At 39.0% G+C, this 20,668-nt stretch overlaps 1 protein-coding gene across 3 annotated transcripts in view; it reads right to left on the reverse strand.

Annotated features, from left to right (window-relative positions):
* Positions 1 to 273: 273 nt before the first annotated feature.
* The window catches only part of SERPINI1 (serpin family I member 1), a 71,726-nt gene continuing 51,331 nt past the window's right edge, over positions 274 to 20,668 (reverse strand). For 2 of the 3 annotated variants that reach the window (XM_032407269.1, XM_032407268.1), the window contains exons 6-9: positions 16,849 to 16,946; positions 3,866 to 3,952; positions 2,160 to 2,249; positions 1,845 to 1,921 (exon numbers count right to left, since the gene is read on the reverse strand). In XM_032407269.1, the coding sequence (XP_032263160.1) occupies positions 1,845 to 1,921; positions 2,160 to 2,249; positions 3,866 to 3,952; positions 16,849 to 16,946 (352 nt within the window). Of the gene's footprint in view, positions 1,922 to 2,159; positions 2,250 to 3,865; positions 3,953 to 16,848; positions 16,947 to 20,668 lie in introns of all 3 variants that reach the window. The other variant, XM_032407267.1, reaches the window with a different exon arrangement.

The raw sequence follows: 20,668 nt of genomic DNA on the forward strand, positions 1-20,668 counted from the left end.
GGATTACTAGCCCACCCCCAAATCTCTCCAAGTTGTATGAATATTATACAGCTTTTCTATTTCTACATATAAAAGTATCAAACATGCAAACCCTGTGTTATGTGGAGTTTTGATACCAACCTGAGTCCATGTGCCAATAGCAATCACATCACCTGGGAGCTTGTGAGAAATGCAGAATTTCACGTCCCACCCCAGACCTACTAAATGAGGATCTGCACTTTTAATAAGATCCCCCAGGTTACTCTCTTACACATAAAGTTTAAAAAGCTCTGATACTTTACGATACTTTATCGATTGGTCTAATTTTCTATACATTAACCATATCTAAACAACTACTATGTAAGTAAGCATTCCATGTGTATCCTTTATTTTTGTGATATTTAAGATTTAGTGTGTAACAAAATCACCAAGGGAACTTGTTAAAAACATAGATTTTCAAGTTTTTCCCCAGAGTTTAGAATTCAGTAGGTCTGGGGTCAAGCCTGGTTTCCCCAAACAATTACTCCCCTGAACAGAATTAAAGTTAGTGATACTATCAGTTCTTGTTGACAGCTCCAAATCATAGCAAAATACCTAACACACAAGAGAGAGAGTCACATGCAAATTGTCTCTGTTAAGTTCTGAAAATGTTTCAAACTTTTTCTGCAACCATTAAATCATAGAATCAAAAATGTGGTGTCAAATGGGCCTGGTTCCGTTCATGGAACCTGATGAAATCATTCTCCTTCAGCAACTTCCCCCACCCATCTCCTAGCCCCAAGGAAGATCATTATCTCAGCCAAAGGGTAAGTCATTTACTGGAGACCTTAAGAAGTGGGACCCCACTGGAATTGACTACTTCTTGTATTAGGAAAAAAGACGAATAAATTCTGCAAAGTACTTACTATACTCTCTGGGGGTCCCAAACACAAATGCATCCAAGAGCCATCAGGTGACCAATGGGAGAAACCAGGACTGTGATACCCTAATTGCAGACATTCAAGTTCAAAACACAAAAACCTTCCACAAGGACAAACAAGAACCTCTCTGAGGGCAGCATTCAGCCCCTGACCTGCCAGTTTCCAGTATCTGCACTAGTATGGTTTTTCTCGTTAATTTTCTGGCGACCTATTGAAGGGCATATTTTTATTATTAATTTGCTCATATGGTTTATTTGGGGACTTTGGGGAACTTTGTTGTAATTTGGATTTTACTAGCAGCACCAAAACATGGTGATATACCAGGTTTCTAATCTATATCAGGCCGCTGAAGCCCAGGGAGTTTTTAAAGACAGTAAATACGTTATAGCCATAATCTAGGGGTTTGCACAGTCCTATTTTTTTCTATCAAGTTTTATCACAGAGCCTACAGAAGATGTTCAGTTTACATTCTTGTATACTACACTATATACCATCTCTGGAGAAATAGCAATTAGAAATTTGGAGGAGTGCTTGTCTTCATCTGACCTGTTACTGCTTTATTACGGTAAGCATAATAAATAGTGCTAAATTGACTTCACGGCTTTGCTTTTGCCTGATTATGAAAGATTTCAGATGTCCCAAAACATCACCATTTCCAAATTTTACCTAGAATTATCCTTATCCTACAATTTGTAAAATGAAAACAGAGTTGTTCACATTATCAATATGCACTTTTATTTTAAATACCAGCACAGTGGACACAATGACACCACGGGACTATTACCTCAATAATACTGAGAATATTCCTTGGCTTATGATTTACGTACATTGTTTTACCTGGAACTATTTTTAAATATTATCGTAAGATATACTGTAAAACACAAATCTTAAATATACCAGTTGCAAACATAATGTGTTTAGTTACTATTTTGCATATGAAATGATTTAAAGTTCCTCAAAATCATGTCCACTTGTGTTCATTGTTTCAGGATGCATGACTCGGCCCATGAATAGGACTGTACCTGCATTGGGTTGGAAGTGAACAAAACAGGGTGTGAACAAAAAAATGGGATATTTACTTTCCTTCTTGCTTACAATTAGCAGTATTCTAAAAATAAAAATATAAATAATTCTCTTTTTAAAAAATCATTTGAATGTTAGAAATTATCTGATAAGTAATGTGGAAAAAATGCTCTCAATTTTAAAAAAGTTATCTCTTTTTGGCCTATAAATAAAGTTCTGTTCTCATAACAGACTTACCTGTTCTCCTGTTCCTGATAAGAAAGAAAAATGGATGGTCGACAATAACTTGAGGGTACAGCACAGCCATCCTACTAATTGCAATCATTCCTACAGTGCAGGGAGAAAGCAATTACATGTCTGTGGATGTGCAGAGACTAATGAGTAATTTCTCCAAGACCATCTACATTTAATGCAAAGGCAACAATTTACCGGAAACAAAATTTTAAAGACTTTAAGAGAAAAAATTGTAAAAGTGGTAACATTTCTACTTGATCTTTAAACACACAACACACATACACACACACACACAGTTTCCTACCTCCATTCCACCAAAAATACTAGAAAAATTTATTCTGCCTCTTACAAAATTTTTATTCTCAGTTTCAGATAAATACATATGTCTTTACTAAAATGACCTTTGAGCTAAGGAAAGGGGGAGAATTAACAAACACCCCAAACAAAAAACCAAGTTTCCTTATATTCCCAAATCATTATTTCCTTTTGCATAAAATGGGGATTTTTACATAGCAAGTCACCAGACTTTGAGTAAGTGACCAGAATGGTGGTGATGAAAGGGAAAATTCAGCAGTAAGAGAAGCATGATGTTTCCTACAGCTGGGAAACTGCATTCCCCTGGGATCCTTATTATAGGATAATCATTTTATACTTGCTGCAGGGTGATTCATTGTCAGGAAAAGGTCAAGATTAAATTATGTAAGATTTTCAGCTTTCATGATGCCCCAAGACCACTGTGTTTCTATTTCCTCCTGAAAACACTGTTTTAACTGGTGATATCCTTTTAGTGGACAAATTTATGCAGAAGTTAAAAAAAAATGATAGTTTACATTCTACCAGAGGAAGGAAAAATCCTACTAAAATTTGAACATAGCAGTTGAACATGAGATTGAAACAAATCCAAAAAAAAAATCATTGGAAAAAATCATTCTCATTTAACTGGGGAAATCAAAACATTCAGAATAATCAAGGACATTTAACATTTTGCTTTGAACACATGATTTAGGTCAAAATTTTAGAATTATTTATTTAAAATTATTTTATCAGCATTATTCAGTTAAAATTATTTATTACATCTTTTTATGTGTGTGCTTTTAAAAAATCAAAACTTTTGACAAAATTAAGAATTAGTTTCCAGGGGTGCCTGGGTGGCTCAGTCGGTGAAGTGTCTGCCTTCGGCTCAGGTCATGATCTCAGGGTCCTGGGATTGAGCCCCGTTGGGCTCCCTGCTCAGGGGGCAGTCTGCTTCTCTCTCTCTGTTTGCCCCTTCCCCCCTCTTGTGTTCTCTCTCTATATATCTCAAATAAATAAATAAAATCTTAAAAAAAAAAAGAAGAACTAGTTTCCACAAGTCGTTAGGTAAGAAGAAGAATGTTTAAATGGGCGACAGGAAAATATTTAAAATATTTAAACAAGCAGCGCAGCGGGGAAATCTATTCTACAGAGCCGCCAGTGTCCTCCTGCCTCTCATTAGATGTGGGAGTTACTCTGTATCGGGGCACTGCAGTTAAGTGCATGCTTCATATTCTATTTAGAAAATTCTAGCTGGTTCAGCATTAGCTTGATTTCTAAGTTAGAGCAGAGTCAGTTTTTTTTTTTTTTTTTTTTAGCTTGGTTCTAAAAATGGCCCCCACTCTTCACCCAAGATTGTTTTAAAAATACAAATCAAAAAAAAGGTGAGAAGATTGTAGAAAATTCTAACTTGGCACCTGAGGTTGCTGCAGCTTCTGAGCCTTCTTCATTAACCTCGATGAAGGACTTGTGAATTGCTTTGGAAAGGAAAATCTCCTTGTTATCTGCAAAAGAAAAAAAGAGAGAAAAGAAGCATTTCTTCAGTATCAGAAATAGAGGAGCATTTTACCCTTTATTTAAACAGCTTTGGAAAATATAAGTGACTTAAGGTACTGATATAAAAAGAAGCGATAATGTTGTCAGACTATATTATGATTTCAGAGACGCCTTGAAGAAGTGTTTTCTGATTTGTCCTTATTTTATATTCTCTTGTTAATGTTTCCTTTCATTTTTATTGATAATTTTCCCATTGTTTATTTCTTATATTGCCAGAGAAAGCAGAAATGTGGCTCTGTTTTTAATAGCAACTTCAAATTAGTTCATAACTCAAGATAAAAACATTTCACACATTGCACTCTAATCTGAAATTTTAAAGCACAAAATTAAAACAGGTAGAAATCCACATATAATCAGAATAAGATATTTTAAAAATCTAATCTCTAATTACTGTGATAATAGAAATATCCTTGGCAAAGAAAAACAAAATTGACTTCTAGATTGTAGAAATGTGAAATTAAAAGAGTTACTTTCCATTCCAGTTAATTGGCTTATCTAAGTATTCACAAACATGCTTTATCCTAAAGTCAGAGGAAAGAACACATTTTCAGTGTTAGGAGGGCTCTTTTTCCCTTAGAGTTGTCTTTCTATGTATGCTTACTTTTAAATGAATGGCTGTTATGGGCTGAATTGTGTTCTCTCAAAATTCATGTGTTGAAGTACTAGCCCCCAAGACTTCAGAATATGACTGTATTTAGAGATAGAGTCTTAGGTTAAAATGAGGTCATTAGGACGGGCCCTAATCCAATATGACTGATGTCCTTATAAGAAGAGGAAATTCGGACACAGAGAGAGAGGGAAGACCATACCTGATGGCTAATTTTATGTGGCTGGGCCAGGATATCTGTACCCAGATATTTGGTGAAACTATTATTCTGGATGTTTTTTGCAAAAATGTTTTTTTGGATGAGATTAACATTTAAATTGGTGGACTTTGAGTAAAACAGATGAGGGCCTTATCCAATCAGTTGAAGGCTGTTTTTTTTTTAAGATTTTATTTATTTATTTGACAGATGGAGAGAGAACACAAGCAGGGGGAGCAGCAAGGAGAGGGAGAAGCAGACTCCCCGCTGAGCAGGGAGCCCCATGTGGGGCTCGATCGCAAAACCCTGGGATCATGACTTGAGCCAAAGGCAGCTGCTTAACCAACTGAGCCACCCAGGCGCCCCCAGCTGAAGGCTTTAGAACAAAGACTGACCTCTAAGCAAAAAGGAATTGTGCCATTTGACTGCCTTTGGACTCTTCCCTCAATCTCCAGCTTGGCAGCCCACCCTGCAGATTTTAAATTTCTAAAGTCACAAGTGTGCCAGCCAGCTTCTTAAAGTAAATCTCTCAGTCTCATTGTCTCTTTCTCCGTAGAGATGTAGATATCTCTCTCTATAAACACACACACACACACACACACACACACATCCTGTTGGTCCTATTTATCTGGAGAACGTTAATACACTATAAAAAGACAGACATCTACACGCCAAGGAGAGAGGCCTGAGAAGATACCAAGCCTGAAGACATCTTGATCTCAGATGTCCAGCCCCCAGAATCGTGAGAAAACAAGCATCTGTTCTCAAGCCCCCCAGTCTGGGGGGGACTTTGTTATGGCAGCGCGAGCAAACTATGCAATAGCTTTCAGTGTTGAGTTTCCAACTTTTGTCCTCAGATTGAAACAAAATGAAGAGAAGATAGTTCAACTACATAAAAAGAAAAATAGCACAAGGAAGCAAGATACAAGATTATTCAAGTTTCTGCCACCACCACCCCCAGCCCCCTTTTTCCATTCCAGGAGGTCAAATTCAAATTTAAGATAACCTCGTTGCTGATGCACCATTCAGTAAAAGCACAGTGCATTTCTTATTAGGCTACTTAGTAAGACTTTGTCAGGAACCAAGTCCTATCCACAACATACATTTTCCTTTCAAGTTTTCAAAAACAGGTAATTATACTGATAGGGAATAATGTTCAACAACGTTTTTGGTACATCTGCTGCACAGCACCTGCTTATTTTGAATAAAGCCCCAAGACAACTGAGTGGCAACTCTGAATATACCTTTAATAGGGATATGACTTCCTCAGCTTATATTTAGTATTAAGATATAAGCATTGCATTTTGAAATAGTCTGTCTCACATATTATGATATTTTCTTCTAGAATGCATTTGATGACTAGAAGAAAAATAAAAAGCAATAGAGCTTTTACATTAAACAATTAAGTATAATTAGCTCCCTCAAATCCAGAAGACTAGTTTTTTTTTTTCAACAAATAAAAAGAACAATATAAATTGCATTAAGTAACTAGTCAGATATATTTAGCTGGCAAAACAAATACATGAATTCCAAGACAGTAAAATATATTAACTATTTAGTAGTTAACTGATGCTGTGTTATTTTCAGATTCAGCTACCCATTTTGTTCAGTCTGCCAGTGAAGGTGGGGTCACGCACCAAGAGCCAGTATTATGGCCCTGAATGCAAAAGTGACAGAATGTAGTGCCTAAAGGGTAATGAGTGTCCACCTTGCCAGCTAAGCCCTCTTTAAATATTCTGAGGGGAGTTCTCAAAGATAGAATGATACTTTAGCCATGTCAATTTGCACAGGAAAACCGCCTCCCAGCTCCTGAGCCTGATCTGTTGACTGCACTAGACACCTTGAAAGAAGGAATCTCATCCGTTCAACGCTGGCTTCTGCCACAAATGTGCCCTCTTCCCCCAGTCATCTAACCTCCTATGTGCCCTCATTTGCCCCCACAAAATGGTGAGAGGCTGGGGAGGAGGTGAGAGGCTGGGGAGGAGGTGCCAAGGCACCATGGCAGATAGATCAAGAAAGCAAGAATGCTGAGCATTCTTCCCACAGAGCTAGTTATTTAAAAGATCATGAAATGGACAAACCTTCAACAAGATTCACGAAGAAGAGAGATTACCCAAATAAACGATATTAAGACAAAAGAGAACATGTCTAAAGATAGAGAGAATTTTTAAAAATCACAAAAAATACTTTGTATAATTTCCTGCAGATAAATGTAAAACAGCTTATGAGGTATAATCTATTTACTATGAACTGCATGTATTTACAATACAAAAATTAGGGGTGCCTGGGTGGCTCAGCTGTTAGGCATCTGCCTTCGGCTCAGGTCATGATCCCAGGGTCCTGGGATCGAGCCCCGCATCGGACTCCCCGCTCCGCGGGAAGCCTGCTTCTCCTTCTCCCACTCCCCCTGCTTGTGTTCCCTCTCTCTCGCTGTGTCTCTCTCCGTCAAATAAATAAATAAAAGTAAAAAAAAAAAGTTACAATACAAAAATTACAATACAGGAAAACAAAAATATATTTTACAGTCCACACCACTATTTGGTTAAGATTTTTTTTGTGGTTTTTTTTTTTTTTTTAAAGATTGTATTTATTTACTTGACAGAGAGAGGGAACACAAGCAGGGGGAGTGGGAGAGGGAGAAGCATACTCCCCGCTGAGCAGGGAGCCCGACACGGGACTCGGTCCCAGGACCCTGGGATCATGACCTGAGCTGAAGGTAGACATTTAACCAACTGAGCCACCAGGTGTCCTCGGTAAGTTTTGACATATCTGTGAACCCACCTCCACAAATAAGATACAGAATATTTCCATCTCCCCAAAAGGTTCTTGTGCTTCTTCATGCAGATAATTTTGAAAATAAAGAGATTTGCCATCAACCGGACAATTTTATAGAAATGTATAAATTATAAAATTGAATGAAGAAAAAAATAGAATATCTGGATAATCCAGTAACCATTAAAGTAGTTGAATGAGTAGATGAAAATTTCCTCCTTCCTCAAAATTAAAGAATGTGAGCCTAGGGGCACCTGGGTGGCTCAGTGGTTTAAGTGTCTGACTCTGGATTTCAGCTCAGGTCATGATGTCATGGTTGTGAGATCGAGCCCTGCACTGGGCTCTGAACCAGGCCTGCTTGGGATTCTCTCTCTCTCTCTCTCCCTCTGGCCCTCACCCCAGCCCCCTGTCTTAAAAAAAAAAAAAAAAAAAAATCCAAGCCTGGATGGTTTTCTAGGTGATTTAACCAATCCTTCAAGGAAAAGATAGGATTTTCTATTATAAATCCATTTTCAACTCTAGAAAGAGAATGAAAGCAATCTAAGTCATCTATGGATAGTCTTACCTTGATATTAAAATTGAACCAGGGCAGTGTAAGAAAAGAAAATCATAGGCCAAGCTCACCTATTAATGTAGAGATAAAAGTTTTTTTCTCTTTTTTTTAAATCAGGATGTTAAACCCAGCAACATATGCAAATACTTTTTTGAAATGAGTTTCCAAGGGACGTCACAGTGTATAATGGCACAGCAGTTGAGAACGGCTCTAACTGCCTCCATTTCACATCAAGCTTTCCTCTGGGATGATCTCATCAGACAGAAGCCAGTTTATGCCTCTCCAACCCTTCTTAAAACCCTGTCTCCCCTCTCGTGCTGGCTCTGCCTCCCACCTTTCCTTCCATATACTGTGTACCTGCAGACCTAGGGTACAACGTGAGGGTCTGTGAGGCTGCCCCTGCGTCACTCATTTAGTGTGCTTCACCCCACCCCCTATGCTCTGGGTGATTTGAACTGCAATCCCTAAGCATACCGCCCTCGCTCACTTCTGTGTCTTTGCTTCCCCACAAACTCCCTCAACACTGTACAGTTGACCTAATCTACTTCTGAGGCTCAGCTTCAAGCCCTAGCAGGCCTTTTCTGCTCTCTTCTGATGCTGTTCTCCACCACGGTAGAACGGACCACTGTCTCCTACTGAACCAAGGCTCTGATTCACATACAGCCTTGATGCTAGATCATATTTGCATCTCTCTCTCTCTCTTCCCGGACTGTCAAATTCCTGAAGGTAAGGATTGTGCCAATGCCCTTCACGTACCTGGTTTCTGGCACTTGGTGGGCCTCATGACTGAACTAACCTAAGAAAAGAGAGTTTGCTGGTAATGTGTAAGCTTCCAGTATTTAACCTAGCATGAACAGGAATTTAGGAATTGTTGAATGAAAGGGACTAGCTATTTCCTAGTGTAAGACTTTGGAGGTTGTCCCTCTATGGGCACCATGACCACAATTCTGTTCACAAGCGTGGCTATAAAGTTTATTCTTGTAATAAATAAAACATATGACACTAGTCCAAAAGTAGATACTCTAGAAAATGGATGGACAACAGCACTAGGGTGGGAAAGAATACAAAGGCCACACAGGCTAAAAACTTAAAAATCCAATCGAGTAGAAGAGCTAAGGGAATGGGATCCAACAGACCGGTCATCATCTGTATTTCAAAGACAGCAAAATAAAGATTGAATCCAACGTTCCAACTCCCAGGAGTGATTAACTGCTACACAATGGACAGCAAATATCTGCAGATGTAAGTGAGACCTCAGGACTCTTAAGTTGTAGAAAACCACCACCCCTTTAGATATACCAGTAGGAAGAAATGTGACAAATAAATCACATCACAAATCCTGAGGGGAAAAAAGAAAATGAAATTTTTTCTCTTGGGACAAACTTCAAGCAGTCACATTCAAATATAAGCTGAAAGTGGTTTAAACAAGAATGGGTCTGCTGCCCCGATCGTTTCGTACAGGGCTTCCTATACTTGTCCTGCAATATTACTCATCCTGATGTAATTATGTGCCAATCAAGGCCATCTTTCCTGCTGGGCCGTTCACCTACTCCTTAAGGGCCTGGAGCTTGCTGGTCCAATTTATCTCCTCCCTGCAATTTTGTGCACACTGCCAGGCACCAAGTAGGCACTCAGATATTTGATGAACCAGAATGGGAGGGGAATTAAGGAGTTTACACTGATGAGCCCATCTTATCGATTAGAGAAAGTTCATTGTTCTCTAAAAAAGAAAATAAATCAAAGACAAAGCTACATTCAAAAAAAAAAAAAAAAATCCATGCACTGGCCCCAAGCAGTCTTCCTCTCTGGCCACAGCAGAGATTGCTGCCAAATAACGGGTCCTGCTTTCCTCTGGGCAGTGAGGAGCCGGGCTTTTCACAAAGCATAAGATCGGAACGGGGCCAGCAAACCCTAGGTTTCCCAGAGAAGAGCTGGGCAATAATTCAAGCTCTTCTGAAGAAAGCAGGGCAAAATACGAAGGCATTCATTCAGTCACTGAGCAAATATTTATCAAGCACTCTGTTCGTATGAGATATTGTGCAGGGCACCAAAGGCTCCAAGTATCTGTGATTCACATAACGTGGCTGGCAGGGCGGCCACCACACAAGTGCGTGGCCCCCGCTTCCTCTGTGGCACTGTTCCTAAACACAGCCAATTGAAATAGATTTCTGCGTCACCAAGGCCATGCTTAAAATAACAAAATGAAGAGAGTTCCATAACAGAACCCAAGAATACCAAAAGCGGCTCTGTACTTGAGTTGCTAAAATATTTTTAGCGTCAGCCCCACCCATGAACTTTTGAAAGGTTTGTAGAATTTGAGCTCCAAGGTAGGAATCGTGTGGGTTTGTTTGTTTCTCTGGAGAAATGTTGTGATAGACTAGTGATTCATTCATTCATTCATTCATTCATTCATTTGGGTACTAAGCACATCCTGTGTGCCAGACATTACTGATATACTGGATTTACTATGGTGAACTAAACAGTTCCTTCCTAAGAGGAGGAAAGCAAACATTAAGTAACAATGACAATAAAAAACCAAATGGAGAAATGGCCAATTTCAGGGTCTGGTTAAGTGTTATGAAGAAGCAAGATGAGGTGATGTGTTGGCTGGTGACAAGGGCAGGGAAGAGGAGCTACTTGACTAGAGGTGTTGGGAAAGGCATATCTGAGAAGGTCAACTTGGCTGAGACCTAAGGAATACAAAGGAGCCTGCCACGGGAACACCTGAAGGTAGTTTCCAGCAGAGGGAAAAGCTAGTGTAGAGGCAGATACAAGCCAGGTGTGTTCAAGGACCCAAAAGAAGGCCTGTGTGGCTGGAGCGAGGCTAGTGAGGAGGGCCAGAGGTTTGAGAGAAGCCTCCACACTTGGAGCGAGGTGGGCCCAGCAGCCCTTCCTACCACACGCACCCACCCAGCATCTGTCCCGCTCTCCACACCACTTGGGGCTCTGAGGACAGAAAGTCATCTATGTATGACATAGCCCTGGCTTCTGAGGAGCTCTGAGATCAGAAACAGGTATGTGAACAAACAATCTAAGGAAAGGGTAGAACATGTGATAGCACTTTGCACTATGACAGTCTGGAGACGGGAAAGTAAACCATTTGGAAGGGAGAGATATCAGGGAGAGCTTCTCGGAAGCGGTGCCATTTGGGCTGGTTCTTGAAGGATAAGTAGAAAAGGGAAAGTCAGAGAGTCAGGGGAGGGCATTCCAAGCAGAGGACTGTACTTGTGAAGTGAGACCAGCAAGCAGCAATGACTTGAAGGTCCATCTGGAGCCTGGTTACATCATAAGGAGGTGGGGAGTGGCAGGGGATGCACTCGATTTTAAGAGCTTGGACTCTGAGGCTGGAGAGCCTGGGCTTCCTCCAGAAGTAACAGGGCACCTCTGCTTTGATTTTAGAAGATACCTGTGCCAGGGGCTGTAAAGAGTGAACCAGATGAGCAAACAGCTAGGGGCAGGAACATCAAGTTTGCTAGCTGTTACAATAGTCCAGGCAAGAAAGGAGAGGGGAAATGGAGGTATGGCTCTGGAAGAGAAATACAGTCCTCTGGCTTACAGGTGCAAGGAGAAGCAGAACAAACAAAGGCAGGATGGAAGAGTCAGTCCGGCATAAATCTAAGCACTTGAGTCTGACCTGAACGTGACTTTTGCTGTGTCTTCTTAATTCCTTTACTTTATTGGCTCCTTTATTAAAGCTCGTGCTTTGTGCTGAAGGATTTAGTACTCTCTTTCTCCTTCCCCTTCCACCTTCCAAGAGGATTATCTATTAATCCAAATGCTGACAGTCATTCATTTCCATTACAAAAATAGCCCTACTCTATAACAGGATCCTCGCTGCAACTAGATGAGCATTTTAAATCGAGCCTGAGAAGAAAATGATTCTCAGCACTCTCTAGATTCCATGTTTATTGTATAAATCTTTGCTGTGTTTTATGTTAACGGAATTTAGCGTAAAAAGCCATGGACATCAAATTGAGATGACCAAAAATAAGCACAATAAATACAGAGCATCTCATCTTATTCATTTCTTCATTCAGTGAGTACTAGGCAGAAAGCACAGAACCGTGTGCTTCCTGAACACACATAAGGATCAATCTTGGCAGAAGATATCCGATGCATAAATAATGATAATATGAGGTCAGATGTGATATGCAGCATAAGAAAAAGTACAGAATGCTGTAGAATTTACGAAGGAGTTATTACTTCTGGTTGGTGTAATCCTGTGGCTTGATGAAGCTGGGGATATCTGTGCTGCAGATCCATTCAGGAGATATTTTGGGTGGGAGAGATTATAAAGCTGGGGCCCTGGGGAGACGTGAGGTGCAGCAAAAGCTGTGTGCAAGGAATCAGCCAGAGTTAAGGCTGGAGTGAGCTGAGGTCTGAACGCCCTGTGGAGTAGCAAACAGTGCACACAGCAGAATGAAGGGAGGCTTTGAACGGGAACTGGGATGATCTGAGAGCAGGTTTTAAGGTGATTAATCTTGGCAGTGGTAGCGAAGACAGATTAGACAGAAAAGAGATTGGAAACCGTTTAGGAGGCTATTGAAATCGTCTGGGGCAGCAGTAGTGAGAGTCTGAAATAAAGGTGGATGCCATGGGATAGAGAATGAAAGAGTGGATTCAAGAGGTCTTAGCAAAGGACTCTCAAGTCACTCAATTTTTCCAGAAGCAAGAAAATGTGGAGCAGGGTTGTTTTTCCACTGCTAACTCATATTTGCTATTTTTAAAGAAAGATAAAATTTCATTGCATAATTTAAGAATGAGTACTGTCACAATAGTACTGAATTGTTTCCTGGGTGCTTTTGAATTTACGAATTCTACTATGCGATTTTTAAAAATTTTTCCCAGTTTTCAACTAAGAGTTTTAATTGAAGAAGTAATACGTGCACAAGGCAAAATCCCAAACAGTGCACAGTGATAGACGAAACAAAATCTCCGCTCTCATCTAGGGGCCTCTGTTCTGTATTCTAGAGGCAACCATTGTTATCATTTTCTAAGACATTATTCAAAAATGTTCAATGCATTTGAAAGCTTAAATGCATACCTATATTCTCCCCCTCCATCCTTTGAACCAATACGCTCCCATTCTGCCCGTTGACTTTCTTTTCCCTCTCTGCCTCCACAATGCTTTCTCTAGTATGGAGTTTCTTGGTTCATCACTATTGACATTTGGGGCTGGATTATTCTTTGTTGTGGGGTGTGTCCTGTGCAGTGTAGGTCACAGGAATGTAGAAGCATCCCCAGCCTTTACTGGATAGGTGCCAGGAGCCCTCCGCAGTTGTGACAACCCAAAAGGTCTCCAACTATTGCCAAATGTTCCCTGGAGAACACAACTGTCCTGGTATGTCCTGAACACACTGCTCCAATAAAGCATTTCTATCCTGCTTCTTTTTATTTAATCCAACTGTTTATGTCTTTCTCCCCACAAGTCTGTATCCTTCTTTAGAGCAGGTATGATATCTTAGTCATTTCTTCATTTTTATGACCTAGTCCTGTGCTCACACCAACTGACTCACGAAGAGTTATTAAATGAAAGGAAGAGACAGAGCATTGAATGTAATTAATGTATATCTGAGACACCATGAAATTATCCCCATGAAATTCATTAAGGTAGAAAGTAATAATCAAATACATACTAATAATTTTCCTGGGTACTTGTAGGGGTTACTAAGCATCATAGACACTTTAATCAGTGGGGTTTTCACATCATTTGGAGAGGCAAAAACCTAGACATGTGAAAAGGACACCAACCATGTGGGGCAGAGCATACGGTGCCCAAATGAACGATGCAGGGAATAAATACTTTCAAATCTAGCGAAAGCAGAGAGGCAAGTTTTATTGTTGTGTCACTGGTTTTTGAATGAATGATTCATAAATTAATGTGTATGTGTGTGTGTGTGTGTGAGAGAGAGAGAGTGACTGAGAGAGCAAGGGAGAGAGAGAGAGGGAGGGAGGGAGGGAGAGGGAGAAAAAGGAAGTATTGTTTGGGGTGGGCTGACATGCCAAGGCTACCAAGGTCTTGGCAAAACTAGGGAGTTAAGAATGAAAGAGTTCCCACTGAAAGCTTGAGAAGCTGACTTTAGACCTTTCATCAAGTTATCCTGAAGACTTGAATTGGGTGGTGGTTGAGGATGGCCAATCCTGGATTTCTTACTGATGTTTTAAGGAGTTCGATGTTTCAAGAAATGTAATGTAGAAGGTGGCTATGAAGAAACCTCTTGTCTCCTTCCCTCCCTCGTTTTGCTCCCTCAGTGGACATTGACTGTGTGCCAACTAGGTGTCAGCCAGGTGCCAGGCCCCAGGAATGCAGCTGTAAGCACTCTGAGAAGGATTCAATTCTGACTGAGGTCTGCTCGAACAAACAGAGCCTTCACACATGGACTATGTGAACTCTGAAAGATCCGAGTGGTATTTCAAATTTCCAAACCATCTGCATTCATAATATGTATTTATTCTCTATTGTCTCTGGACATACTAAAGGCAATTAAATATTACGTCATAAACCTCCCACATATGTCAAAAATTTTAAGCTACACTGATCACAATAATTGATTTACCACCGCGGCACGACTCCCTCAGGACTGAGAAGCTGCAGATACTCTATGCAGGGGAAATAACTGCCTAGATGTTTGGGTGAGACAGTGAGGAATCTCTAATAAAACAGAAAATAGAGCCACGGCAAGAAAGTGGAATGTAATTATCCAGCTGGAATTTGGCCAGTATGGTAGACAGATTCTCTCAATTCCTGAGGAAGGGAACATAAGAACTTTAAATTACACTATGCTTGAGCCATGAATATATTTCTGACTCAAGCACAAAAATACCCATTAGCTTTTGAATATCCACCAGTCCTACCTCCTTGACAACCCCACTGAAAAGTTCAGAGCCCTAGGAGCTTGGATGTGAGCCCTGAAAACCTTTACTAGGGCAAAATTTGCATTTCTCTAGTGGACAGGAACATTTATGTAGTAGACAGAAAAATTCTACTAGTGTTTTGAGATGTCAGTTCTCTAATTAAGGGGTAAAAGTTGTGGTATCAAATACATGAACATCATCTCATTGCTGAGTTCTGCTTGGAAAACCATCTGTCCAATTCTAAATCTGGGAGGGCAAGGCATTTTTTGATTATAAACTCCTTGAGAATTTCCTGAAAGCTATGAACCTATCTCCACTCTCTTTTTTCTTTCGTGTGTGTGTGTGTGCATGCAAAGGCGTGCACACACACACACATGTACGTGAGTGCACACCTATATGCAATTTCCGGGGTAGAGCGCCCACTTCACCGAACTCAATCCATGGGTCCTCATAATCCAGGTTTAGAAGCTATTATTCAGTCGGCTTGATTTTCTATAGGCTCTTACTTCAGGAGAGGAAAACTAAATTCTCTCCCGTAGCATATGAGCTGCTAAAGAAACTTCTATGCCTCAGCTCTCTCTGGTTGGAGAGTTGGGTCCAATAAATTGCATATATAGAGGACTTAAACACTGAGTTCTTTTTTATCTTGATCTCAGCAGAAAATAGATTCTTTTATTTTCCATATTCTATAGAAATGATAGAACATCATTATATAAGCTAAGTCTTAAACTCACAGGTACCTTATTTCAATGATAAATGTCTTGGGGTTAGATGCTTAAAATATTTCCAAAAGGATTTTACATGTTCTAAGTACTTAATGTTGCTAATATGTTAATGATTTTTACCCTGAACAAATTAGGGCATCTGAATCCAATAATTCAACTAGGTCCCCCCGCTCCAGGATTTTAAAAATAAATTACTCAACACCCAATATGCCAGGTATATTTTGAAGTTACTTCTTCAAAACCGCTCTTTTCTTATTGAGGACTTGAGATAATCTTTATATCATCTCACTAGATATTCTTTTAAAAAGTGGTTCTCACAGCAGGCATGCATTTATCCTCTCTTCCTTCTTTCTTTCCCATATAATTTACTGTAACTGGACATATTGAGGTATTAAATCAACATGTTTATTGATTATCTACAAGGCATTGTGTCAGATAGGATGGGGAATCTAAAGCTGTGTAAGACAGGTCTTCTGGAGAGTATCTACTGTTGAAGATAAGACATGGACCAGAATAATATAAACTTGCTGTTCTCACTGTTATTTATAGCTTTGTGTGTAGAAGGTAAATCTATTTGTTATATTTATCTGGCAAATGATAACTTTATTTTACCTCAGAACTCCATAGCAGATAGAGAGGGTTCGACATCATCACTTTTTTTTTAATTTTTATTTATTTATTTTCTTAAAAGGAACTAGAAGTTTAGTGACTGTTCCATAAGGGGGCAGCAGGAAGGACAGCAGAGGGGAGGCTGCTTGCCAGGAGGCAGTGGGCAGGGGCTGCTTCTGAAGGAGGAAGGGGAGGAGGTATGACGACGTATGGAATTTTCCCTTTTTTGGTAACTGTGCCTGGTTGCAAGTAGCCCATTGGTTAGGTAGGGCCTATGGATACTTTGAGGTGGGCCACCTGATGTGCCTGTCTACATTCAGCCAGGTGGTCACTGTGGGCCCTTCTGCCTTGATCAAGTTTTTATTGGTCAAGCCTGTTGCCTGAAAGCGGCCTCTACATCTCCCCCCCCCCCCCCCCCCGCCGCACAATTTCAACCCTTAAATCTTTAAGGTGCTTGAGAACATCATCATTTTTAAAATCTTTCATGAAATAATAACATTTTTTAAAAATTGATGTTTATTTCCTACCAGACAAAGCTGTCAAATTTGCATTTTTGATGAAAACTTCAGTTATTCCAAGAGCCTTCAAAACATCTTTTAAATCAATTTCCTGTTCCACTGTGAACCTGGAGAACACAGAGGGGGAAAAGCATTTAGTTACGGCATTTTAAAAGTTTTTAGTTACAGCATCCTGTTACCTGGGACAAGAATAAAATGTTGGCTATGTTGATTTTAATGGTAAATTATACTAAAACTGGCTTTTGACTGCAAGTGGTATTCGATTGTGCTTATAAAAAGAGGAGACAGCAAAAAGAATAATGTATCAGAATAATATTAAATTATTAAGTAGGAACACTATTTGATGTGGACGCAAAACTGTAATATACAGGGTGAAATAAGTGTTTTGAGGTCAAGGATGTCAAACCTGTAAATGGGTTGCCTTCAAAATCGTGTGACCCGGTAATAGATTTGATTTTTTAAGCTGTCAATGTCTTATCAAACATTTATCCAAGGCATTTCATTCTTTTCTTAGTGTCCTTACTCAGCTCCCTGTGGGAAGGGAGAGCCAATGCTGTATCCAATTGCTGTATAATGGATACATCTTACATTTCAACTCCATACACTCAGAGAAAGGAAACATAAAAGCTATTGTGTTAATAATATATATCTTCCTGGTTATTTTAACCTCCAGGACCTAAGCCTGTTTCCTTGGTACCATCACAGAAAAGATGTTCATCAACAAAAGTGAATTAAGGATTACATCTTAAAAACTGTACACTTTTACAATTATATTAGAGATTTTTTTTAAGCAAAAGAATAACAAATTTGTATTTTTTGTTCTAATGGGCTTTATGAATTATACATAAATGTGCATCACATTTGCAAGAAGAAATAAAACATTACTTAAAACTGAAATGAGAATAAGTACCGTGGTCATGAGCAGAATATTAATTTATAAAAAATGGTTTCCACAGAGAGCCTCATTGGTCCTAATATAGAGTCTTTCCCAAACCAGTGAATTGTATCTCCCATCTTTCTAGTGAAAAATACGGAGTAAGCATGGCTGCATTAACACACAAATGCAGTTTTTTTAAAGCAAAGGTTATTACTTTTTTATAAAAAGTGAGAACAACTAGAAGTAAATGTTTCCTTTTTTTCTAAGATGTTGCTTCTTGATCAATAAAGATCATAAATGTAAGTTTTTAGGCAATGGGCTATCTCCTTAAAAAAGCTAAGTTTGTGACAGTCACAAAACATTCCATTAGCATCATTTCTGATGTCTGGTTTTAAGCACGACAAGGGAATGGTTGCTATAAACAAGACTCAGACATCAAGAGGAATAGTCAGGGGAAAATAATTTTAGCAGGTTCATGTTTATGGAAAATATGACAAATAGAGAAATAAATGTATAGCAAACATATTAAACCAAGTCCTGAATTTTATCTGTATCCTACACTTTTACTTGGACTTAGCACAGTCTCTTTTGTTTTCTACAAAAAGCAGATGTCGGCTGTGAAAGTAGAAAAGGGGGATGAGTAGGGAAGTATGGAATGTCTCAAAGAATACATTCCATGGCTTGATTAAGGTGTTTTGCGTGTGTGCTTTACATTTATTATTGATTGATTGATTGATTGACTGACCTACCAAAAACTATTCCAAGACTATAACAGATTAATTTAAATATCCCTAAAATCCTTGGAGGTCAGTATTATTATTATCCTCAGTTAATAGAAGAAGAAACCAAGGAAGAGAAAGATGAGATAACTTGACCAAGGTCATGTGGCTAATAAATGGCAGAGCAGGGGCATGGATCCAGGTCGTATTCTGTATGTCCTGATCCACCTAAAATAGGAAAGTGAAGGGAGAGGTCAGTAGAGGATTCTTTGTATTTCTTAAGAGCAACCTGGTTTGTTTCACACTTCTGAGGTTTGCTGTTTCAGGTGAGGATGGTAATTTAGCCAGATTGAATTTGGGCAAGTTCCGGATTTGGCATGTAGAACATGACATTAATAATACCTGCCTCATGGTATTGTTGAGGGGATTAAATAAGGTTTCTAGAAGTCTTTTTTTTTTAAAGATTTTATTTATTTATTTGACAGAGAGAGAGAGAGAGTGACAGGAAAGGGAGGAACAGGCTGGAAACAGGCTCCCTGCTGAGCAGAGAGCCCGATATGGGGCTTGATCCCAGGACCCTGGGATCATGACCTGAGCAGAAGGCAGACGCTTAACCCACTGAGCCACCCAGGCACCCCCCTAGAAGTCTTTAAAAAAAAAAAAAAAAAGATTTTATTTTTAAGTAATCTCTACATCCAACATGGGGCTCAAACTCACAACCATGAGATCAAGAGTTGCAAGCTCCATCAACTGAGCCATCCAGGTGCCCCAAAGGTTCCTAGAAGTCTTAGGATGGTGCCACTATGTAGGAGGCATGTAATAAAGGGCAGATTGTATTGATAACACTCACAATATTGCAGTTATGTATAACATTCACGTTATTATAGATGTTAAGGTGTTTTATATTTGCATTTTAGTAGTGGTGGAGTAATTTGATTAAATAGCTGTTTCATCTCTGCTGCTTTAGCTGTAAATTAGTCAAATACAGTATCTTTTTTTATTTCAATATCTGTAGTATCTGGCATAGGACAATACACATAGGTTGAAGGGAAGAAATCTAGGTGACAAAAAAAAAAAAAAAAAGAGAGTGTTTGTTCAAATTTGAAGATAGGATGTGAACAATTTCCACTTATCCATTTCCCGTCTTTGTTTCCTTATCAAATTACGGGAAATAGCTATTATCCATTTACTCTTTCCTCTTAATATAGACTAATATGCATATAAATAATCATTATCATCTCCCATACCTGAGGGCTCACTATATCCCAGACACTATGCAAATCCTTTTACATATGGTATCTCATTTAATCATCCCTATGATAATGTCACAGAGTCCTGTGAGATTATGTATTGTTATCTCTATTCTACAGAAGAACAAACTGAAGTTCAGACAAGCTAAGCAACTTGCCCTAGTCACACAGCTAGTGAGTGGTAGAATGAGGATATGAGCTGAGGTCTGTCTGACCGCAAAGTGCCCCACCACTAATAACTACAATTCTAACAATGGCTATTTAAAAACAATCAAACAAACTATAGGTAGATTTTACATTTTGCCCACTGAATTTAAAAATAAAAAGCCACAACACTGCTTTTTAAACCCAAAAGGCAAGCCTATTTTAACAATGTAATCGTGCATTTGCAACTTTCTGAGTAAGTTGAAGAGGTATGTTGAGGGCAGAAGCATGAGAGACTCAGGTGTGGAGAGCAAGTGTTAGAAAAGTATAAATATATTTTACATATAAGGAGATTTATTCACCTTGTAAGCAATTAAGAAACTAATCAAGACACCTTCTGTAGAAAAACCTAATAAAAAGCACTCATGTTAAAGAACAAAATCAGATGGCTTATGTATTAGTTTTCTTTTATAAACATGAAACTAAAGTGCTTTATTTCTAAGACAATCATTTCAAAATAACAGGATGGTCTCTGCTTACAAAACAGAAAACCACTCTATATCTGTTGATTTCTAGCACTCTGATCACAAATGACAAATCTGAGACTACAAAAGTCAGAGTGGAAAGATACGGCAGCCAGGTACCTCTGCATTCCAAGTATTAAGATATTTGATTTTCATTTTAAAACAATCTTCTTGCACCTTATACAATGAAGAGGGTAATGTTCATCAGAACAAGGTTTTTAAAAAATCTTACTGGAAGAAAAGTATATATAAAGCTACCCATAGATTAACATAAGGTGAATACTAGGACTTAAAATGTACACTGAAAATAAATAA

The sequence above is a fragment of the Phoca vitulina genome, unplaced genomic scaffold (assembly GCF_004348235.1).
Source record: "Phoca vitulina isolate PV1807 unplaced genomic scaffold, GSC_HSeal_1.0 scaffold8, whole genome shotgun sequence".
NCBI classification, from domain to species: Eukaryota; Metazoa; Chordata; class Mammalia; order Carnivora; family Phocidae; genus Phoca; species Phoca vitulina.